Genomic DNA, 25,691 nt, shown 5'->3' with positions numbered 1-25,691 from the left:
GACTTTGATTATTCAGAAAAATATATTACATGCCCTTATTTTGTATTTATACAGATTACAGAAACTTAAAGAGCTGAAAGAGATTATTATTAGAGGCCCACCTAGTCAGTCTAAATCAATTCTCCCCTGACAAAATCCAAGGATACTCAAGATGGCTAATACTGATTCCATCTGCAGTTGGATCGTCAAAATGTGCAGGGCAGAGTACTACATCGCTACAAAACTGTTTTCCGTGGAAATGCTAAATGTTTTAAACTACTTACATCCTTGGAAATGGCAACTTTTCCATGATTCTTACAGAGCCAGGTAATTTCCAGGAATAGAAGGAAATTTTTATAAAGATTTGATCTAAAAAAGTAGAGCTGGTAAAACTTTTTTTCCAGTAATGGGCCAGATATTTTCCTATAAAGGGTCAAGCTACATAAGATCTGGCATACATTCTTTGCTTCCTTGGTTTTTTTTTTTTTTTTTAATTTTTAATTATAGTTCATTTACATTGTTCTGTCAATTTCTGCTGTACAGCAAAGTGACCCAGTCATACACTCTCTTTCTCATATTATCTTTCATCATGTTCTATCACAAGTGATTGGACATAGTTCCCTGTGCTATATATATATGGCAGGGTACTCTTTTGTTTTTTACTTGTTAGTTTTCACAGCTCTTTAAAAGGTAAAAACCAAACGTAGCTACCCTGTCACACAAAAACATTGTGCCAATGTCTAATCTAAAGGTATAGCCAAACCTGAATATAAACAAAGATTGCTTTTTTTTACAAAAGGCTATCTACCTCTGCTTTTACAGTTTCCAATGGTGAGGACTTCACTACTTTGAAAATGAGTTTACTTAATCTGCAGACAGCTCTAATTGTTGGTTAGTTTTAAGGGTTTTTTGTTGTTGTTCTATTTTAAACTGAGCTGTTTTTCTGTCCATCTGTAACTTTTATCTATGGTCCTTAGGTCCACACTGTGGAGTAACAAAAGCAAAGTCCATTTCTCTTCCATGTGAAAAAGAGCTAATCTTATCTTTCCAACATTCTCAGAACATAGCATTTGGACACATCAGTATCCTGGAGGTCCTCCTCAAGTGGGCAATTTGGAAGAATTACTACATAAACCATTAGGCATCTAAGAAATTCATCCAGAGAATAAAGACCTATTTGCTAAGTTTTTGAAATGAAACAGTCATTATCAATCTTAAAAGATGTGGGGGGAAAGTTAGAAATGATGTATATTTTTAAAAGCTATAAAGAGGAGACTCTCAACATTCATAAAGATGTAATGAACATAGCTGATGTGAGTTTCCAATGAAGAACATATTTTCCAAAAAGTTTACAGTTAGAATGAAGTTTTAAAACTTTAAGTAGCTAAAATTTGATTTAGAGTCTTTCTCCTAATTCAGTGTTCCAAGTTATAGCCATAAATCTATTTATTTCTCACCTAAATTGACTACATTCTTTGCCCAGAAGGTGGGATCACAATGGAAACGTATTGCTCCATTAGCAGCAGGGACAGGATCACACCGTGCTTTCAAAATATGGCGCAATTGAAAAGTAATCTTAAAGGGAAAAAATTCACATTAGTCTTAAAATTAAATATCACTTGAGAAAACATACAAGATAGAGACATAAAAGCTCATGTAGCCCCACAGTGTCCGTCTCAAATGAGACAGTATCGGTGTTCAAAACACTGTCTATATTAGCAATCAAATGCACATGCTTGAATTTCTGCTATTTCTGGTGATAAACTACATTACTAAGTATCTTCAAAACCTATGATTGACTCAAAATCTAATGTATGATTCCAATCATATGAAATTTTAGAAAATGACAGAAATCAGACTGATGGTTGCCTAAGGCCAGGGATAGAAGGGAACAAGAAAACTTTTGTGGGTGAAGGAAATTTTCTGTATTTTTATGTGATGCTATTACATTTACTAAAATAAAAAAATCTATACTTTAAACAGGTGCAATTCAAAAACAAAAGACCAAAAAAAAAAAAAAAAAAAAAAAGGAGTTCCTGTCATGGCTCAGTGGTTAACGAATCCAACTAGAATCATGAGGTTGCGGGTTTGATCCCTGGCCTTACTTATTAGTGGGTTAAGGATCCGGCATTGCTGTGAGCTGTGGTGTAGTTTGCAGATATGGCTCAGATCTGGCGTTGCTGTGGCTGTGGTGTAGACTGGTAGGAACAACTCTGATTTGATCCCTAGCCTGGAACCTCCATATGCTGAGGGTGCAGCCCTAAAAAAAAAAACAAAAAACAAAAGACAAACAGGTGCAATTCACTGAATGTAAATAATATCTTAAGGTCAATTTAAAGAAAAATAAGATACTATATGTCTCACCAATCGCTTGCTGTACAGTAGTGCCGTGCTGCTGCCACTTGCAATTGCCCAGTTTGTAAAGTTCATAACATGCTTCACCTGCCGGGAAAGGCCTGTGATGTCATTCTGTTGCTGCAGTAACTTCATCTGTCTCTCTTTTGTAACATTCTGAAACAGAGCAAGAAGTTTACTCAAGAATTCTTTATATTAAAAAAAAATCCACTCATAATTTCTACTGTAACTGAATACAATACCTATACTTCTTTTTAAAAATGGGATAACTTAATGAGCTCCTTACTTATTAGACTTAATGAGTCTATGAGCAAGGAAAAAGTTACTAACAAAAAGCGGGATTAAAACTTTAGCTCTCTAGGCTAAAACAGACGTTTCACATACAGAAATCAATGTTAATGATGTCTCCCTTTTCCTTCAAAAGATGGAAAAGTCTTGGTTAAATATAGTATAGCATCTATTAGACTAATGCAATATATAGAATCTATGACATATGTGCTAATCTTTAAAAATAGTTTCATATACTCTTGACTCAATATACTTCTTAGGCCAAAGAAAATTTTGTTATCAGTGCCACCTACCGGTGTGGCATAAGTCTGAAGTTAAATTCTCTTCTAAGTACTTAAGACAAAAGAAAGAGCCAGAGCTAGGGAAACTGGTCACATGACAAAAGTTCACAAAGAACAAGGGAGTAAGTGAGGGATGAAGGAAAGGCCAATTTGGGAAAAATGCTGCACAGGAAAAGTGAAATGTTTTCTAGGAACTAAAATTCCCAGAAGGGATAGGTGAAGTCCTATGTCCTTTGACATTCAGCAGGCTAAACAATTTGCCTCTTCATTCTTAACCACTTTCTTACAAAAAAAGACCCAGCTTGATTTACTGAACAATTTTTTTCCCTAAGGAAACAAGTTGGTTATTTTATAAGGTAAATCAATGAATAAATATATTCAACTAACAGAAGCTTCATTTACAGCTTCCCTCAGAAATCATCCCCTTCACAAAGCTTAGGAAAACCTCTATTTTACAAAGTTTAGAAACACGGTACACTTGAAAACATCTATTACTTAAATTATTAGTATGTTAGAAATACATGGCACATGATTCATTAGGTATTTGTGTATATTTTAGCATTAAGAGGCATCTTTTCATTCAAAAGTTTTGGGGTTTTTTTGGCTATGCCTACAGCATACAAAAGTTTCAGGGGTCAGTGATCAAACCTGTACCACAGCAATGACAATACCAAAGACCCTGAACCTGCTGAGCCACCAGGGAATGCCTCACTTAAAAGTTTTTAAAATGGTTTCAGAACATTATTTTAGAACTATAATTAAAATATATTTGCAGTAAGTTAAAAGTTATCAAAAATAATTGCTTGCTCATGCTCTCCACTTACAAGGTCCCATGTATTTCAGACAGAAATAACTCTCTGCTGACATAATTTCTTTTATTTGTATGTAACTGTCTAATATTTCAACAATATTCTATGAAGAAATGGAACAGAAAAAAAATTTACTATGAAAAATTTGAGGTTAATATTAATTAAAAGTTAATCAAATATTCACATAATTTAAATTATTAGTATTCCATGGAGCTTTAAAAACCCTGTACCATCTAAGCCTACTTAAATGCATAAAATTTTGAGAACCAATCAACTCTGGTCAGTAGAGTCTGATTAAAACATTTTGGGTTTCACAAATTGACTAGATTCTCATTTAGAAATTTACATCCACATAGTAATCTCAAAATACATAACACAGAGACCTAATAAAACAAAATTATCAGTAACTTTAAAGTTTATAAATTTCAAAATGAGTAGCATTTGTAGCAAAACTATGGAACATTTAAAAAATAAAGTGAAGCACACACATGAGTCAGTAAGACTCCCAATACACATTCATATGTAAAAATTAAACTGAGGCTCATGTTGGGGGGAGGAGCAGAGGGGATGTGGCAGGTGAGCTTTGTCTTCATTTATATCACATTTTAGTAATAATTCTTGCTTTCTTAAGAGGACAACACTATCTCCTAATTTATACAGCTAAAATCAGTGTTATTAATTAAACTGGGTTGCAAAGTAACTTGAAAAAGGTCTATTTTCCAATTAAAAACACCAAAAAAATTTTTTTTAATTTACTTTACTTCCCTCCACCCCCCCAAACCAATCTAAAACAGCTTTCAATAAACATTAAAAACAGCTAAAGAGCAAGAGAAGCAGTTTTTGTTTTATTTTGGCTTTGAACCATACCTCTAGCTGCTGTAAGAGAGATTTTCCTTTCTTATTAATTTCATTGATAAGGGTGAAAATGGCCACTTTAATTTCCTGTTCTACTCGTTTGTTAGTTTCATTTACTTCTTTTATCCTGAATAAGAGAAATGCATCATTAGGTTATCAACTTATCCTACATCTCTGTATTACCAACTGCTAAAGAAATTCACCCCACTGGGCACTTAACCAAGTAATTAAAATTAAACCTTTGTCAAATGTCCAACTAAAGTTTTGGCAGAACTGACCACTCAATCTGCTAAACACCAGTTATATATGTAGACATAGAATGGATTAAAAATTCAGTAGCTTTAAATTAAGCTCACAAAGGGCAGTTTATTAACCTAGACGTGATCTCCTTTAGTTCCAATAACATGAATATGATATACAAACATCTGACATCAATAACTCTGGTTAGTGTCAAACCTGGACCCCTGGTTTTATTTAATTTTAATGCTTTTCAAGAATAATGTGAAAGGAAACAATGTTGCCACCAATACTATTATCTTTTGAAATAGCAGGAAGCCTAGAAGCATTTAGTTTCACTTATAACTTAACCACTTCGAATGTGAATTTGGATACACCCTACTCATAGGTTCTTCTCAAAATGATTAGCTACTGTATACAGTTCCTTAACTGTATATTTATTTCCTTGAATAAAACATTCTCATTCCTTTTTAAAAAACAGCTGTAGATGTTTTAGAAATATGTATAAGTTCCTGTGCAGTTATGAAAATTCTGGGTACAAATATGAAATAGCCAATAGCTTGCTATGTATAGAACAGGAAAAGAAGAAACCTACCAATGAATACATAAAACCTTAACAATCGTAAGATGGTAATCTTCAATTTTTATACATTCTACTTCTGTAAAAACCATAACTGATACTTTCAACACCTAAAACTGCCTTAAATTTTCCAAATTCGAATTTGAGTAACTTTAATACATTAAGCCAAAAATGCAGTTTTGTCTCCTTTGTACATCAGTACTAAGGCATTTATTTAAAAATTTTATTAAGGAGTTCCCGTCATGGCACAGCAGAAACAAATACGACTAGGAACCATGAGGCTAAAGGTTCGATCCCTGGCCTTGCTCACTGGGTTAAGGATCCGGCATTGCCATGAGCTGCTGTAGGTCACAGATGCAGTTCAGATCCTGCATTGCTGTGGCTGTGGTGTAGGCCAGCAGTTGTAGCTCAGACATGACATCTAGGCTGGGAACCTCCATATGCCGCAGGTGCGGCCCTAAAAAGCAAAAAAATAAATAAATAATGAAGTAAATAATTTAAAAAATAAAATAAAAATTTCATTCAACTCTATCCTATCTTTTATTTATTTTTTTTTTTTTGTCTTTTTATCTTTTGAGGGCCTCACCCACGGCATATGGAGGTTCCCAGGCTAGGCGTCGAATCGGAGCTGTTGCTGCCAGCCTACACCACAGCCACAGCAACGCTGGATCCTTAACCCAATGAGCGAGGCCTGCCTGGGATCAAACCCACAACCTCATGGTTCCTAGTCGGATTCGTTTCTGCTGCACCATGATGGGAACTCCCAATTCTATTCTTATCTTATTAAAGTGAGTGGAAGACATTTTTTAAAGTGAGAGTGCTGATTACTAGTGGTAAGAAACATATGACTCAAACTTAAAATGCTTCAGCCAAAGGTTAAAATTATTAAGCATGCTGAAAGCAGAGATCACAGAGCCACAGTCAAACTCTCCTGGATTTAAAGTATGCATACTCTATGTTCAACTGAGAAGGAGGAAATAAAATGAAAGTATATTTAAAAATGGAGAAAAGTCATTGGAGAATCTGTTGAAATGGAGAAGTATCATTAGACATTTTAATACTTTGATACTTTTTTGTAAAGCTCTCTTGAGATGAAATAATGTCCCTAACCCTTTGTGATCTTCTAACACATAAACCTCACTTTCCTACACAGATTCAGGAACATATATACAAAATATGTACAAAATATACAAATAAAAATATGGGACTGCTATATAATTTGTCTCACTATCCTGTCTCTGAAAAGGACATCCATTTGTAATTTATGAGATGACAGTTACCCTCTCCAATATCATCTACAGTACATCAGCAGTATAAAATACACCCTGACAGATCCACAAGAGCTAACTATGACTAGTGTGTATCCATATATTTATACATTATCCACAACCTCTGAGGAGCCTTTATTTTCCTTTGGCATCACTTTATAAGATGAAAGTTCTAACACCTTACTACTGCCTAATGTACTATTCTCTAATATAACATACGATGTACTATTCATTCATCTTCAATATTTTTTATTATCATTTTATTCATCAATTTTTAATTTTTATTTTTTTGTATGTTTAGGACCGCACCCATAGCATATGGAAGTTCCCAGGCTAGGGGTTGAATCAGAGCTGTAGCTGCTGGCCTACACCACAGCCACAGCAACAGGGGATTCAAGCCACATGTGCAACCTACACCACAGCTCATGGCAATGTCAGATCCTTAACCCACTGACTGAGGCCAGGGATTGAACCTGCATCCTCATGGATACTACTCAGGTTCATTAGACACTGAGCCACAACAGGAACTCCATATTATGTATCATTTTAAATCATCATAAATTGACTTTAATATTCCAGAGTACCTAGAAGTTTCAATATTTGTGAATCTGAAGAATAAGCATATATCAACCCTATTCATAGCTATAAAAACATGGGTTTTAGGAGTTCCCGTTGAGGCTCAGTGGTAAAGAACCAAACTAGTATCCATGAGAACACAGGTTCAATCCCTGGCCTTGCTTAGTAGTTTAAGGATCCGAAATTACTGTAAGCTGTGGTGTAGATTAAAGACATGGCTCCGATCTGGCATGTTGCTGTGGCTGTGGTGTAGGCTGGCAGCTACAGCTCCAATTTGACCCCTAGCCCAGGAACTTCCCTATGTCGAGGGTGTGGCCCTAAAGAAAAAAAAGACAATAAAAGGAACTAAAATTAAAAGATGGGTTTTATTTATGCCAGCTCCATGTTTGTCTTTAAGGACTTTTTCAGGATTCCTAATCTTAACCTATTCACTCATAGAACTTAGTTCTGCTTGCTTTATCAATAAATTTATTTAGAAATAAGCCAAAATAGGATTTTTAAAAACTCATGGTGTTATTGATTTAAAAAAATCACAACAGCTAAAATTTGAAAGTTTACTATGTGCTAGAAACTATACTACCTTATAATATCCCTAAAATAAGAACTGCTTTTTTTTTTTTTTTTTTTTTTTGCTTTTTAGGGCCGCACCCGTGGCATATGAAGGTTCCCAGGCTAGGGGTCGAATTGGAGCTGTAGCTGGTGGCCTGAGTCACGTCTGCGACCTACACCACAGCTCACAGCAATGCCAGATCCTTAGCACACTAAGCAAGGCCAGGGATCAAACCTGCATGCTCATGGATGCTAGTCAGATTCGTTAATTGCTAAGCCACAATAGGAACTCCAATGAGTACTGTCTTTAACGCTTGTTTTACAGATAGAAAATTAATTTGTCTACCACTTGTCATATTCTCTCCTATCTTCCACACAGTCTCCAGTTAAAATTTTGTAATTCAACTCTCTACACAGTAATTGCTTTTTCTACATTTAACTAAGGCTTACAAAGACTACAGTCATATTAATTATAAATAGTCAAAAATGTATCCTAAAACAGTACTCAAAATTTTAGTCACTTAAATTTTCTTTTTTCTTTTTTTTTCGCCTTTTGTCTTTCTAGGGCCACACCGTCGGCATATGAGGTTCCCAGGCCAGGGATCTAATTGGAGCTGTAGCTGACGGCCTACACCACAGCCACAGCAATGCCAGATCCAAGCCGAGTCTGAGACCTACACCAAAGCTCAGGGAAACGCCGGATCCTTAACCCACTGAGCAAGGCCAAGGACTGAACCTGCAACTTCATGGTTCCTAGTCAGATTTGCTTCCGCTGTGCCACGACGGGAACTCCTCATTCAAGTTTCCATTAATTAACAAATACTATAATCAAAACTCAAACACACCACTGACCCCTCCAAAACAAAAACATATTTTCAATTTATGCCTAATATAACATAGAAGGAAAACAAATTTAAACTGGACCCAATGTGTTTAATAATCCATAAAGTAAAATTATGATTTCCAGGAAACACAACGTACCTATTTTGCACCTGAGTAGCTGCAAAATGAACATAATTCTTCTTCTCAAGAAGCTTAGCCAGTAGATTCTCAATTGCACCTTTCTGGTTTTGAAAAGCTTCTTCCAAAAACTGATACCTTTAAAACCAAAACAAAAATTACATTTTAAATGGAAAATTTACAATTATGATTTGGAAATGAAGAACTGCAGCATGAGTCAATCTGGAAACCTTCCTTTAATGATCAACAATGTTAGCCACACACCCCTTATGTCACCAGCAATTTTTAACTACCAATTCCTACCCTTTCAACCTGACCCTGAGAAGCCACTACAGGACAAAAAGAAATTACTCAAAATTGTTCCAGTACTCTTAAGAGTTCTGATTCAAGATTAAATTTTTATCCTGAGGGGGGAAAAAAAGCAAGCAGGAAGCCTAACTCTCCCAGACTTCAGACAATATTACAAAGCTAGAGAAATCAAGACAGTGTGGTACTGGTATAAAAACAGACATACAGACCAATGAAACAGAATAGAGAACCCAAAAATAAACCACAACACCTATTGTCAATTAATCTTCGAGAAAGGAGGCAAGAACATAAAATAGGAAAAAGACAGCCCTTCAGGAAGTGGTGCTGGGAAAACTGGACAGCTGCATGTAAATCAATGAAACTAGAACACAGCCTCACACCATGCACAAAAATAAACTCAAAATGGCTTAACCACTTAAACATAAGACAAGACACCATCAAACTCCTAGAAGAGAACACAGGCAAAACATTCTTTGACATCAACCGTACAAATGTCTTCTTAGGTCAGTATCCCCAGTCAACAGAAATAAAAACAAAAATAAACCAATGGGACCTAATCAAACTGACAAGCTTTTGCACAGCAAAGGAACCCATTAAAAAAAAAAAAAAAAAAAAAAGATAACCTATGGAATGGGAGAAAATATTTTAAAACAATGCAACTGACAAAGCCTTAATCTAAAATATACAAACAACTCATACAACTCTACAACAAAAAAACAACCCAACTGAAAAAATGGGCAAAAGACCTGAATAGACATTTCTCCAGAGAAGACATACAGATGGCCAGCAGGCACACGACAAAATGCTCAACATCACTCATTATTAGAAAAATGCAAATCAAAACTACAATGAGGTACCACCTCGCACCAGTGAGAATGGCCATTATTAACAAGTGAACAAATAACATGCTGGAGAGGGTGTGGAGAAAAGAGTACTTTCCTTCACTGTTGGTGGGAATGTAAGGTACAACCACTATGGAAAACAGTACGGAGGTACCTCAGAAAACTAAATACAGAATTGCCATATGACCCAGCAATCCCACTCCTAGGCATATATCAGAACAACCTTTTCACTGAAAAAGATACATGCACCCCTATGTTCATAGCAGCACTATTCACAGTAGCCAAGACATGCAAACAACCCAGTGTCCATCCACAGACGAATGGATTGAGAAGATGTGATATATATACACAATGAAATACTACCAGCCACAAAAAAAAGGACAAAACAATGCCATTTGCAGCAACATGAATGGAACTAGAGATTCTCATACTAAGTGAAGTAAGTCAGAAAGAGAAAGACAAATACCATATGATATCACTTATACCTGGAATCTAACATATGGCACAGATGAACCTATCTACAGAAAAGAAACAAACTCATGGACTTTGAGAACAGACTTGTGATTGCCAAAGGGGGAAGGAGCGGGGTGGACTGGGGTTTGAGGTTCATAGATGCAAACTATTGAATGTGGAGTGGATAAGCAATGAGATCCTACTGTATAGCACAGGGTACTATATATATCTAATCACTTGAGAAGGTACATAATGGAGGATAATGTGAGAAAAAGAATGCATATATATATATATATATGTATAGTTGGGTCACTGCTGTACAGCAGAAATTGACAGAACATTATAAATCAATTACAATAAAATTTTTTAACAATTGAATTTTAAAATATCCAAATACTGGTGATAAGTTGCATACATTTTAAATCGTAAAATAAATATATATATTACAAAATACCTTTAAAGGTAGGGAAACTACCCACAGTTCCAACATGATAAAATCACTGCAGCTACTGTTATATATAGTTTCTTAGCCTTTTTATTATGCTTCCTCCATTGCCCTGCCCCCCCCCCCCCATTTTAGGGCTGCACCTGCAGCATATGGAAGTTCCCAGGCTAATGGTCAAATCAAAGCTGCAGCTGCCAGCTTATGCCAAAACCACAATACACGATTTGAGCCACATTTGTGACCTATACCACAGCTCAGAGGAGTTATCACGGTACATACAATACTAATTGATATAGCTGAATAAACAAGTTTGAAGAATGGACTCTGTCAGAAATCAGCACCTTTGGTAATTTGGGAGTTTAACTGGATCCATATAAAGTAATATCCATGGTATGACCTAAAAACTGAATGCGTAACTAAGACAGAGTTAAGAAAAGACCACTGGAAATGAGAGTTCAAGGTACTGACAAAGTTATAATTATCTATGTTAACAATGAAATCATTAAAGTAAATCATTAAAGTAAAGGCAGAAATTGAGATGAAAGGAAGGGTATGAGCATCTAGATATTTGTTGCCTTCAGTGAAGGTCTAGGTTAAGGTAAATCCAGGAGGAAAGGCTAGGAAGTTGTTGACAAAAGCAAAGTTCGCTGAGCGGTATGGTTCAAGGACAACCAGAGAGCTTTGGAAGGCAAAGTTTAGAGCAAATGGAGAACAGCGTTATAGAAAACAGTTGGCAAATGAGGTTTCTATTTTGTGCATTAATTTTTTATTATAGTAAAATATACATAACATATTGTTTAAAATTTTAAAGAATACTTTAAAGCAAAAAACAGCTGTCTACAATGTAATATAAAGTCTAGCACATTATAAGCTGTAGAAGACATTAATTAAACAGCATAAAAGCATGTGAGTATTTTGATTCAAAAGGCTTTCAAAAAGAGTTGCTACTGTTACATAGGTAACCCAAAGACTGTTCTTTCACTGAAGGAGCAAACACTTGGTTTATTTCCTATACCATAATTTCTCTATTCCAAAATAAAATTTTATTTTATTTAGTCTGAACAGATAAATCAGGAATATGAGATTACCAAGCTAGCCTTTTAGACTGAAGCTTTACATTGTGAGGAAGAAAGATCCTTTGACCCAGAGTTTAATTATGTCAGCAAATAAGGCATTTAGTAGAAATGTCAACTAGTATCATAACTCACAAAATTTTAATTCATAAAATTTAACCCTGTACATCTTTTCTCACCTCAAAATAAGTGATTTAAAATCCTTTTTTCTAGAAATGTCTTGTTGCACTAATGTGAACAAGTAGCAAACACACACATCATGATACACCTAGGTGAAAGTAAGTTTTCCTCCCCTCACATAGGAGTTGACATCTGTGCTGGATATTAAAGGATAAATAAGAGCTTTCTAGATATTGGGAGGAAGGTAAGAACCTTCACTGGGGGAAAAATCTGAATGTACAGAAGTACACAGTTCTGAAGCCATCTGTCATTTTCAGGGATAAGGAAAAGAAGGCAATGCTAGAAGAGAAGGGGGAACCAGAAGCTAAAGCACTGTTCATTTTGCTCAACTTGTACTCAGATAATAAATAACAGTGAGCCATCAAGGTATTGATTAAACAGTGATAATCCTAACTGTCTCTGTTCATTGAAATAAATTTCAATTGTATTATTAAAAGAAACATACTAACTGGAGCTTGAAAAACAAAGGGACAACTATGGACAGTTTTGGTTAGAAGCTACTTTTGATTCCCTTAGCTAACATAATAAACTAACACTGAGCTTTCTTTTTGAACAATCAAAACTTACAATTGAAAACACTGCAAAAAATGGGGGGAAAGAACCAATAAATGGATTAAGCATAATTTTGTTAATAGGCAAACAAATGAAAATAATTTCTTAGGTTTCTTTTTTTTTTTTTTTTCCAGCTTTTTGCCTTTTCTGGGGCCGCTCCCATGGCATATGGAGGTTCCCAGGCTAGGGGTCTGATCGGAGCTGTTGCTGCCGGTCTACACCACAGCCACAGCAACATGGGCTCCAAGCCACGTCTGTGACCTACACCACAGCTCATGGCAACGCCAGATCCTTAACCCACTGAGCAAGGTCAGGGATCGAACCCACAATCTCATGGTTCCTAGTTGGAGTTGTTAACCACTGAGTCACAACAGGAACTCCAAAGTCATTTCTTAGATTTCTATCTTGCATATGAAGCAGCGCTTCTTAACATGCGATTCCTAGTGAAAGTGAGCTATTTTCAATATTTCGAAATGTCTACGTAAAAGCTGTGCATGCCCATGATTTAGCTATGATGGGCCTTATAAACAAGACTTTGTGGAACTTTAGCTAGAATTTTAGAAACTCAGTATAACACATATGACTGATCATCATGCTTCTGTATATATACATAATTGAGAAATAAATTATTATTTAATGTAGTTTGCTAAGAGGTTTGGAAAATATGGTTCTCATCAGTATGGGAAATGAATAATAAAAAATAGGCTTTTTTTTTTTTTTTTTTTTTTTGCTTTGCTTTTTGCTTTTTAGGGCTGCACCCATGGCATATTTAAGTTCCCAGGTGAGGGGTCAAATGGGAACTATAACTGCTGGCCTAAGCCACAGCCACGGCAATGCAGGGATCTAAGTCGTGTATGTGACCTACACCACAGCTCAAGGCAATGCCAGATCCCTAACCCAATGAGCAAGACTGGGGAGCAAACCTACATTCTCATGGATACTAGTCAGATTAGTTCCTGCTGTGCCACAACAGGAACTCCCTAAGAGGGCTTTTTTAAGGTTGAGAATCACTTAACTACTAACTACAAACTGTAACTTCTTTTTTTTTTTTTTTTTGCTTTTTTATGGCCCCACTTACAACATATGGAAATTCCCAGGCTAGCGGTCAAACTGGAGCTGCAGCTGCTGGCCTACAACAAAGCCACAGCAACACCAGATCCAAGCCATGTCTGTGACCACACCACAACTCACAGCAACGCCGGATCCTTAACCCACTAAGCAAGGCTTGGGATCAAACCTGCATCCTCATGGATACTTGCTGGGTTTGTACCCTGCTGAGCCACAAAGGGAACTCCCTACAAAATTTAGAATCTTATCTGAGTTGTATAGGGATGCTATTCTATTTGCCAAGTAATTACAGTATTTTTCTTAGTAACTGTCAAAGTGTTTAACAACTCATAAGATTTTAACTCTGACACTTTTAGGGAAATGTATCATCTCAGTCTGCATTCAAACTGAATACGTAGGGAAATATTTTTTAAAGTTGCTAAGTAGTAACTCTGACTCAGTTTTTTAAATTCAGTCATTCCATAAAATTTAATCAATATGAATTACATAAAATTACACAAATTTTCAAGCTTAAAGTTCAATCCCACTGAATTTATCATCCACTTGCAAAAAGTATCCATTTATAGCCAATTTTGTCAACACACCTACCCACTCTATCCTCAATATTATTCTGGAAAAAAAATTTCCAACATTATATTTGTTCTAAGAATTTATCAGCCTAGAAATAGTAAAGTCAGTCTGTTTTGAGAACTTACTATATTTTCAGGCACTGAGCTAAGTATCTTACATGGATTTTTTTATTTAATCTTTAGAAAGATTTAACAACTAGATTTAACTACTGTCTTCACAGTAACAGATGATTTGGACAACCTTCTCTGTCTCAGTTCTTCTTCAGAAAAATGTATAACAATCACTGTATTTATCTTATAGGATTATTCCTCAAATTAAACTGATCAAAACAACACCAAGCACTTAACAAAAATAGTACTTTTCAGAGTTCCCCTTGTGGCTCAGCAGTAACAAACCTGACTAGTATTCATGAGGACATGGGTTTGATCCCTGGCCCCACTCATGGGCCAAGGATCCAGCGTTGCTCTGAACTGTGTTATAGGATGGTAGCTACAGCTCTTACTGGACCCCTAGCCTGGGAATTTCCATATGCCACAAGTGCGGCCCTAAAAAGACAAACAACAACAACAAAATGGTACTTTGCTTACTAAAGCACAGTAAGTAAGGGATTAAGCTAGTTATCACTGCTATTTTTAGCAGTAATTTTTAAATGATTTTCATTGTTATAATAAAAAAAAATCCAATCCTTCAACAATGAAGAAAAGCCTACAATGTACACAAAAACCTCAATGACTATTTTTGAGGACTTTTTTTTTCCTCAATGGGAACTCCACGTTTTTGAGAATTTTTAAATGAGGCTATGTTCCTTTTTCAAGGTTCTAAATGAAAGTGAGAGGATAATGCCCTAAGGGTTCAGTAACAGCTGCAGAGAGCACGTACTCTGAGCAACCATGAGAACCAGAAAGGCGAAAATCTCAAGAAAGCTTGGGGACGATATTAGAATTCTCACATAAATAAGAAGAGGAACAAAAGTCAACTTTAATTAAAGCTTAAAAAAAAAAAACCCACTAACATCAAATGATGTTTCAATTACTTAAGACACAGAACAAGCTGTTACTTTATATTGCTATCATTCTTCAAATTCACTAATCTTTTCTTCTGTAATGTCTAATCTGCTATTAATCCCATCTGAAGTTAAACACAAAAAAACTGGGAGGGGGGACAAGAGAGTAACAGAAAGTTTTGTTTGTTTTTTGTCTTTTTGCCTTTTTCTTGAGCCGCTCCCATGGCATATGTAGGTTCCCAAGCTAGGCGTCTAATCGGAGCTGTAGCCACCGGCCTACACCAGAGCCAAGCAACTCGGGATCCAAGCCGCATCTGTGACCCACAGCACAGCTCATGGCAACGCCGGATCCTTAACCCACTGAGCAAGGCCAGGGATTGAACCCGCAACCTCATGGTTCCCAGTCAGATTCGTTAACCACTGCGCCACGATGGGAACTCCAGAGTAACAGAAAGTTTTAAGACAACTGCAATAACACTAATATATGTATGATTATATATAATATATGTATGATTAGCATCCCCGAATGGAAAGGTTGGGGAAAGAGGAAAAAAAAATTAGAAGAATTAGAGTAAAATTCCACAAATATGATGAAAACTATAAAATCTACATAAATCTAAGAAGCTCAACGTCCTCCAAACACAAAATAATATACAAAAGTATATTATTTCCAGACTGCTTAAAGCCAATAATAAAAAGAAAAAAAATTTAAGTACCTAGAAGGGGAAAATAGATATACATAGAGGAATAAAGATAGAACAACAGACTTCACAATGAAAACAATGTAAATCATAATAGAGTAGAGCAACATCTTTAAAGAACTGAAATAAACTGTCAGCCTAGAATTAGTTGTTACCTAGCAAAAATGGCTATCGAATATGAAGGTGCAACTTTTGGGGATAATAAATATTTTCAGTGTGATGATGGTTTCACAAGTGTATTACCATGCCACCATAAGGCAGAGATCTAAAAGAGCTATGAACCCGATGTAAGGATGTAGTAAGAGTAACCCCAATGAGATTCTGCAGCACAGGAAACTATATCTAATCACTTGGGATGGAACATGATGGAGGATAATGTGAGAAAAATAATGCATACATTTATGTACAACTGGTTCACTTTGCTATACAGCAGAAATTGGCAGAACACTGTATATCAACTATAATAAAATTTTAATTCCTTAAAAAGTACAAAAAAAAAAAAAAAAAAGAGTAACCTGTTCCTCCACCACCTCTATAGGACAAAAGTAAAATTATAACAATACTGAGGAAGAGAAGAGGGAAGAACACTTAGAAGTAGTAGTCACAAAGCATTCTATGTGGACTTTCTAACAAAGTGCACAGCATATGGTCCAAAACAACTTCATTCTGGAAACTTAATGGTCCCAATCTAGCACTGCTTCTATGAACTGGCAAAAGGAAATTTACACCTCTATTGAACAAAGCATAATTCTAGACAAAAAATGTGCATAAACAATTTTCAAGGAAAATGAGAAAGTTCTTAGTTTAAAACAACCATATATGTGTGTGTGTATGTATATGATATATATGGAAACACTGTACCTTGAGCAAAAATCCATATAAAAAAAAGGAAAAAAAGACTAGTAACAGAAGCAAAGTATCTCTACTTACTATATTTAAAGAATGAAACAGAAGCTAGCAAATATTCAGAAAACTATTTTAAAAGATGGGCTAAGAATACAAAGGACTTCTAACATTTTTTGGCAACTCCCTGGGAACCTCAAAACAAAAGAATCTCAGAGTTCCCGCTGTGGCACAGTGGGTTAAGGATCCAGCTTGTCTCTGTGGAGGCTCTAGTTCAATCCCTAGCTCAACACAGTGGGTTAAGAATCTGGTGTTGCTGCAGCTGTATCATGGCCCTGGCTCGAATTTGATCCCTGGCCTGGGAACTTCCACATCCTGCGGGTACAGCCAAAAAAGAAAAGAAAAAAGTCTCATACCTCAAAATAAAGTTTTTTTTAAAAGGGGGGGTGGGGTGGCAGATTTAAAATATTTTAAAAGCAATGAATGGGTTTTAACGAAAGTGTAATATAATTAAAGAGCATATTCATAAACTGAGATTGTTCAGAAGACAATGCCTCTCTACTTTACATCATGAATTTCAAAAACAGGAAATACTTAAGTTAGGAGACATGGAGAATGATAGAACTCCTTGGTGGCTCAGGTAGATGTCATGGTGTAGGTTCAATCCCTGGCCTGAGAATTTCTGCAAGTTGCAGGCACAGCCAAGAAAAAAAAAAGAGAGATGGAGAATGATAGAGAGGCCTACATACAGATGTTAGAGTTTCAGAAAGAAAGACAAAAATGCAACAGATACATTATTTGGTAAGATTACTGACTAAAAGACACAACCCAAAAATCTTGAAAACCAAATCAAAAGAGGTAATCCTGAAAAGCAGTCAGAAAACAAAGAAAGGTTACCTTCAAAAGAATGACAGGTAGAAAGTCTACTGACCTCTTAAGGGCAAAAAGGCAATGTACTTACATAACCAATGTGCTAACAACAACAAAAAAATCAACAATCTATACATAAAATGCTATATACAGCAAAGTATTTTTCAAAAAAAATGAAAGCAAATGGGAGCCATTTTTAAATGAACTAAAACAAAAATACCAGTGGACTTTATAAACTTCAGGCAAGGAAGAGGGACTGACTGAGAAGCAAGAAGGGAAAAAAATAGGGGTAAAAAAAGTGAGATAAAGCTAAAACCACATATCTAAAACTATGTAAAATCAATAACAGTACATTGAGCAGGGATAAGAAAACAAAAGAATACATGAAGATTACAAGGAGTGTAAACGAGAGAGAGGAATAAATTCATTTTTTAATTGAAGTATAATTGATGTACAATATTATACTTGCAGGTGTACAACACAGTGATTCACAATTTTAAAAGGTTATACTCCATTTATAGCTATTATAAAACATTGGCTATATTCCCTGTGCTGTTCAATACATCCTTGCAGCTTATTTTATACATAGTAGTTTGTACCTCTTAATCCCCTACCCCTAGCTTGCCCCTCCCCTCTTCCTTCTCACTGGTAAAGCACTATTTCTCTATACCTGGGAGTCTGTTGCTTTGTTATGTTCACTACTTTGGTTTTTTTTTAAGATTTCACATGTAAGTGATATCATACGGTATTTGTCAATCTTACTGCACAGATACATACTGTTTCCTCTTCATATGCAGGTGGACACTCAGGTTACTTTCATAACTTGACCACTGTAAACAACACTGCTATGAATATTGGAGTACATATGTCTTCTCAAATTAGTGTTTCCATTCTTTTTTCAGATATATACCTAAGAGTAGAATGGCTACATCATATGGTAGTTCTATTTTTAGTTTTTTGAGAAATCTCCATATTTTTTTTCCACAGTGGCTATACCAATTTACATTCCTATAAACAGTATAAGAGGGTTCCCTTTTCTCCACATCCTTACCAACATGTATTATTTGAGGTCTTTTTGATAACAGCCATTCTGACAGGTGTGAGGTGATTATCTTATTGTGACTCAGATTTGCATTTCTCTGATGATTAACAATGTTGAGCAGGTTGCTTGTTTGGGGGGGGGTTTCCTTTGATTTTGGGTTGTATGAGCTGTTTATATACTTTGGACATTAACAGCTTAGTGGTCCTTTCACTTATATTTTCTCTGGTTCAGTATGTTGTCTTTTTGTTTTGTTGACAGTTTCTTTTGTTGTGCAAAAGCTTTCAAGTTTAATTGGAACTCATCTGTTTATTTTTTTGCTTTTGTTTCCTTTGCCTTTGGGGACGGATCCAAAGAAATACTGCTATGATCTACATCAAAGTGTTCTGCTTATGTTTTGTTGTTCTAGTTTTATGGTTTTTGGTCTTATATTTAGGTTTTTAATCCATTTTGAGTTTATATTTATATATGATGTCAGAGAATGATCTATTTTCTTTCTTTTACATGGAGCTGTCCAGTTTTCCCAGCACCATTTACCTGAAGAGACTATCTTTTCTCCATTGCATATTCTTGTCTACTTTGCTTTAGACTGACCAGAAATACTTGGATTTATTCTGAGCTCATTGTTCTGTTTCACTGATCTGTGTTCTGGTTTTGTGCTAGTGCCATATTGCTTGTTTGTTGTAGCCCCATAATATAGTGAACAGTCAAGGAGTTTAATACTCAGATCTATTCTTTCTCAGACTGTTCTGGTCATGTGAGGTCTTTTGTGTTTTATCTGAGTTCTGTGAAAAATGCCTTTGGTATTTTGATAGGGGTTGCTGAGATTCTCTAGAGAGCAACATTATTAACAATTTTAACAATACTGACTCTTCCAATCTATGACTATGGTGTACCTTTCCATCTGTTGTGCCCTCTTCAATTTATTTTACCAGTGTCCAATAGTTTTCTGAGTACAGGTTTTTACTTCCTCACTCCATTTATTCCTAGGTATTTTATTCTTTTTGATGCATCTGTAAATGAGATTGTTTCCTTAATTTCCCTTTCTGATAGTTACTTATTAGTGTATAGAAATGCAACAGATTTTTGTATATTAATTTTGTATCCTGCAACTTTACTCAACTCATTGATGAGCTCTAGCAGTTTTTTGGGGGGAGTGGAGTGGGGTTTTTTTGGTTTTGTTTTGGGGGGGGGGCACACCCAAGGCATGTGTAAGTTCTCAGGACAGGGATAAAACCCAAGCCATACAGCAACCTGAGCCACTGCAGTGACAATGGTGGATGTTTAACCAACCGAGCCACATAGGAACTCCCAGGAATGAATTTTTAAAGTGGTCTAAAATTATGAGGCAATGGGTGATTATACCAAGTTCAGACTTTGATTGTACATACTGTAGTTTCTAAACTAACATGTAAGAGAACAAAACACTACAAATAACTTTGAAACTAGTAAAATGGGGAAAACAGAATTATGAAAAATACTTAGCCAATCCAAAAGAAGAAAAAAATGAGAAACTAAACTAAAACGGGAAGAAAAATAAGCAATGATGAAATGGTAGATTTAAGTGAAAACATAAGTACAGCTGAACCTTGAACAATGTATGGGTTAACATGTATATAACTTATAGTCAGCTCTCCAAATTCATGGTTCCTCTGCATCCATGGATTCAAGCAACCAGACCATGCAGTACTGTAGTATTAACTATTGAAAATATCCACATATAAGCACACTATGCAGTTCAAGCCCATGATGTACAATAGTCAAAATACTTACATTAACTAATTAAGCTAAAGGGTAAAGATTCTCAGGATGGACTTTGAAAAATCTAACCATATTTGTTCATAAGCAACAAATCCAGAACAGAAGGATAAGAGCAAAGCAAAAAGCAAATATTAAAGGAAAAGATATATGACACAATTATTAAACAAAAGAAAGCTTGCAGCACTTTTCTGTCACACTCAAGGAAAGAACAACTTAAAAATGGGTGATGTTGAGAGGGGCACAAAGATTTTTGTCTAGACGTGTGCTCAGTGTTACACTGTGGAGGAGAGAGTCAAGCACAGGACTGGGCTGAACCTCCATGGTCTGTTTGGGTGAAATACAGATCAGGTTGTTGGATTCTCTTACACAGATGCCAACAAGAACAAAGGCACCACCTGGGGAGAGGAGACGCTGATGGAGCACTTGGAGAATCACAAGAAGTACATCCCTGAAACAAAAATGATCCTTGCCAGCATTAAGAAGAAGGGAGAAAGGGAAGACTTGGTAGCTTATCTCAAAAAAGCTACCATTAGTAATAGTTGGCCACCGCCTTATTTATTACAAGACCGAAATGTCTCATGACTTTTATACATGTACCATATTTAAACTGATCTCACACACTAGAATTCAGATCATGTATGGCTGATGGAATGTTTCTATTGGAGAGTCCTGACTTAAATAAGATTGGCTTGTGGCTAAATGACTATCATCAGCTTTTTGAATTTTAGTAGTAATTCCAGTTCAACAAGTGCTACTATCATGGTTTTCCCCTTCTAAAGAGACAATTAAACTTCAATATGGAATGTTAAACTTTTCAGGAAGATGAAAGGTGAATACCTTCTCAAAACCTATAGGAGATTGGTTTTACATTTAGATTTCTACACCTGGTTATATTAATATATTTAAATACTGAGACGAACCCTTCACTGTCTCATACAAAAGAGCAAGATTTACCTGTGTTTCAAGTTGTGTTCACTAGCCTATTAAGGCAAGAGCTGAAGATAAAATGACAATGTCCACAATGTCTTAACTATGCCAATTTCATTAAAATTCTCTATATCTAAAATACGGCCTTTTGCCTTTTACTTATTGAAAGTCATTTTAGTGTGGTACAGCATCAAATAAAGAATATTTAGCATCTCTCTCACACACAAAAAGAAAGCCTACAAACAATAAAATTCAAGGCTAATACGTTAGGAGATAGAGATCAACTCAAATTTTAGGTATGTATGTTCCTGACAACATACCTTAAATACATAGAAAGCAAGCAGTGATAAAACAATAACTGAAGAAATTCAGAATCATAATTGAGATTTTAACATGTCTCTTAGTAACAAACAGAAGACCTGAGGATATAGACAGAATAAGACATATCTGAAGACTACTACACCTGAACACAGAAACTGTACCCTAAAGTACAATATACATTCTCATCAAATGTACACAGAACCTTTAAAGAAACTAATTTTATACTAGGGCAAAGGTCAGCAATCTGGTAAAGGTCCAGATGGTACATATTTTTAAGTCTGCAGACCCAAAGGCCTCTATCACAACTGCTCAACTGTTCCTCTGCCTTCACAGTGAAAAGAGAAGCCACGATAGCATGAATGGATTTGGTCTACAGGTCACAGTTCACCAATGGGCGCACTAGGCCATAAAGTGTTAACAAACTTCAAAGGACTGAAATCATACAAGCCACATATTTTAAATAAAATGCAAACAAATTAAAACTTAAAAAAAAAAAAAAAAAAAAAAAAAAGGAGTTCCCGTCGTGGCGCAGTGGTTAACGAATCCGACTAGGAACCATGAGGTTGCGGGTTTGATCCCTGCCCTTGCTCAGTGGGTTAAGGATCCGGCGTTGCCATGAGCTGTGGTGTAGGTCACATTCTCGGCTCGGACCCCGCGTTGCTGTGGCTCTGGCGTAGGCCGGCAGCTACAGCTTCGATTAGACCCCTAGCCTGGGAACCTCCATATGCCATGGGAGCGGCCCAAGAAATGGCAAAAAGACAAAAAAAAAAAAAAAAAAAAAAAAAAGTACGCTTTCCATGTGTTTGGAAATTAAAAAGCTATTCTATAACCTAGCCATTGTTCAAAAAAGAAATTATAATGGCAACCAGAAAATATTTTAAATTGAACTGTTAAAATACCATTTATCAAAATGTGAGACAGGGCTATGGCAGTACTTAATAGGAAATTAATATTTATTGGGAAAAAAGGATGAAATTTAATAACACAAGCATTCAACTCAAGAAGGTTAAAAAAAGAAAGAAACGAAAAATAAAACCAAAGAAAGTAGAAGGAATAAATTAGGATGAAAACAGAAAATAATGAGGAAGAAAATAAAACTTTGTAGAGATCAACGAGCCAAAAGTTGGTTCTTTGAAAAGACTAATATTGACAAATCTGTGAAAAGACTAATATTGACAAATCTGTGAAAAGACTGATCAAGAAAAAACAGAAAAGGCACAAATAATATCAGGGATTAAAAACAGGTCACCATCGGAGTTCCCATTGTGGCGCAGCAGAAACAAATCTGACTAGGAACCATGAGCTTGGGGGTTTGATCCCTGGCCTCGCTCAGTGGGTTAAGGATCTGGCGTTGCCGTGAGCTGTGGTGCAGGCCAGCAGTTGTAGCTCTGATTAGACCCCTAGCCTGGGTAACTCCATATGCCACAGGTGCGGCCCTAAAAAGCAAAAAAAAAAAAGTCACCATCAATATAAACATGAAGTCATTAAAAAAATATTACTAAAACCTGGTATCAGAGTTCCCACTGTGGCGCAACGGGATTGGTGGCATCTCTGTAGCACCAGGACACAGGTTCTATCCCCAGCCCAGCACAGCGGGTTGCCACCGGTGACAACCATGGCTTGAATTTGATCCCTGCCCCCAAGAACTCCATACGCCCCGAAGCAGCCAAAAAAGAAGGGGGAAAAAAAATCCTGGTATCAAGAAACTTGAAGTTTTAAATAAAATGGACAAATCTATAGAAAAAATATAACTTTGTAAAATTGATATAAGAAGAAATACAAAAAAAAAAAAAAAAAAGGAGTTCCCGTCGTGGCGCAGTGGTTAACAAATCCAACTAGGAACCATGAGGTTGCGGGTTCGGTCCCTGCCCTTGCTCAGTGGGTTAATGATCCAGTGTTGCTGTGAGCTGTGGTGTAGGTTGCAGACGCGGCTCGGATACAGCGTTGCTGTGGTTCTGGCGTAGGCCGGTGGCTGCAACCCCGATTCGACCCCTAGCCTGGGAACCTCCATATGCCACGGGAGAGGCCCAAGAAATAGCAAAAAAAAGAAAACCTGAATGACAAAGAATCTGAATCTATATTAAAAAATAAATATAACCACAAAGTTCCTATCCAAAATACCTATCCTTAGAGAAACACATGCACAAGTATCCCTGGAGACATGAAGGAATGTTCTTATTTTTCATACTAGCCAAGAGGAGAAACAACATAAATTACTATCAGTAAAAGGATGGATTAACTATAGCCAAGAGGTTCTCAAACTTTCTCAGATCATGATGCCATTTAGCATCTCAGCAATTTTTTTCACAAAGCTAAAATACCTAACAGTTCCACTTACCAAGTAGATGGTAAAATAAAAAACAAAAACCTGGATTTTTAAGGATATTTTAGTTATTCTTTAAACTATTTTTAGATACTTTTCTGTGTGTGTGTATATACACTTTTCACATATATCTTGTGATTTTAAAACTTTTTAAAGTATGCAGCCATTATTGATATGCAATAAATTTTTTCTACTGGCCAGAGGCATTCAAATGGTACAAATATCACAGGAACAAGACAAAAACGGGTCCTCTTCTTTCTTTTTTTGCACTCTATTTATTGAGAAAATCAAAATTTAATAGTGATGTGATAGAGAAGACATCAGTGGTTAAACATTCTAAATTGGCTATAGAAAAATCAGTTCATGAAAGTGACATTTATGCTAAGATCTCAAAGATAAGAGCCAGCCATACCAAGATCAGAGATGAGGAGTTCCTGTTGTGGCTTAGCGGAAACCAACCCAACTAGTATCCCTGGGGATGCATGTTCAGTCCCTGTCCCTGCTCAGTGGGTTAAGGACCCAGCATTGCCATAACCTGTGGTATAACTCACAGACAAGGCCCGGATCTGGCATTGCTGTGGTGTAGGCTGTCAGCTGTAGTTCCAATTTGACCCCAGCCTAGGAATTTCCATATGCCACACCTACAGCCCTAAAAAAACAAACATATACATGAAAGGCAGGTTTGCATTGCTACAAAGGAAAATGACCAACCAATTCAGTTTTTACTTTTATAGTAATTTTACCAGTTAACATTTTTACCAACATAGTTCTCAAGCTATCTGTGTCTTTGCCAAATGGATAACTGATGATTCCTAACATGTTTCTTTCTCAAATCTTCTCTCTCTTTTTCAAGCTAATACTTAACCATAGCCAATTCTTCTCTTTCTAGTTGTAAGCAATCATTCTGCCAGGTGACTGATTCACTGAGCCTATGAGTTTCTCTAATAGCTTGACAGACCCACAAAGATGATACTAAAATTAACAAGGCTTTTTTCAGTAAAATCAAAATGAATTAACTCTATTTTTGGATGTAATTGCTAAACGAACTACTACTGAACAATATACTCAATCTCAAGTCTCATCTGGACTACTAAACTTCAAAATCCGGAGCTCCTGTTGTGGCTTAGCATGTTACAAATCCGACTAGAATCCATGAAGATGCAAGTTCAATCCCTGGCCTTGCTCAGTGCGTTAAGGATACGGCATTGCCATGGTTGTAGTGCAGGCTGGCAGCTGCAACTCCAATTCAACCCCTAGCCTGGGAACTTCCATATGCCACAGGAGCACCCTTAAAAAAAAAAAAAAAAAAAAAAAAAAACAACCTTCAAAAAACAGCAAGGATAGTCTCAGTTTTTATATTGCTGTACGGTCATCGGCTAACATGGTACATAATATGTGGTGAGCACTCAACTACCAATGAACAAATGAGTTGAATGAATATTGAATTAAGTTCAATTTATTTACTTACTTTTTTAACCTGTCAGGTATTTATTGAGAATGTCTTTTAATTAATTCAAGTTCAATTTAAAAAGCTGCTTTTTCTCTGACAATATGCCTCATGAAAACAAAGTGTTTGAATAGGAAATCTTGATTTGTTTGCATAGCCCTTCCTGAGAAGACTGATAGCAGGTATGAATTTATATGTCACTTTTACCAGCTATCTGGATCACATCT

General features: G+C 36.1%; 1 protein-coding gene and 1 pseudogene across 5 annotated transcripts in view; one reads left to right on the top strand and one right to left on the bottom strand.

Moving 5' to 3' along the window:
- The window catches only part of TRIM33 (tripartite motif containing 33), a 133,156-nt gene that overhangs the window by 30,437 nt on the left and 77,028 nt on the right, over window positions 1-25,691 (bottom strand). For all 5 annotated transcript variants that reach the window (XR_014844458.1, XR_014844459.1, XM_085023530.1 and 2 more), the window contains 4 exons: window positions 8,759-8,875; window positions 4,580-4,694; window positions 2,344-2,490; window positions 1,437-1,554 (listed from right to left, as the gene is read on the bottom strand). Coding sequence is in view for 3 of the 5 variants with exons in the window: in XM_021090006.2 (XP_020945665.1) it covers window positions 1,437-1,554; window positions 2,344-2,490; window positions 4,580-4,694; window positions 8,759-8,875 (497 nt within the window). In the remaining 2 variants the exon portion in view is untranslated. The remainder of the gene's footprint in view (window positions 1-1,436; window positions 1,555-2,343; window positions 2,491-4,579; window positions 4,695-8,758; window positions 8,876-25,691) is intronic.
- LOC146404187 (cytochrome c pseudogene) lies at window positions 20,545-21,158 on the top strand (annotated as a pseudogene).

The sequence above is a fragment of the Sus scrofa genome, chromosome 4 (assembly GCF_054392235.1).
Source record: "Sus scrofa isolate SSC_HxYL_T2T_F1_AM1 chromosome 4, Sscrofa_HxYL_maternal_Yorkshire_Landrace_v2.0, whole genome shotgun sequence".
NCBI classification, from domain to species: domain Eukaryota; kingdom Metazoa; phylum Chordata; class Mammalia; order Artiodactyla; family Suidae; genus Sus; species Sus scrofa.
The sequence above is the reverse complement of the archived record's forward strand: the minus strand, read 5'-3'. Positions and strand labels throughout refer to the sequence as shown.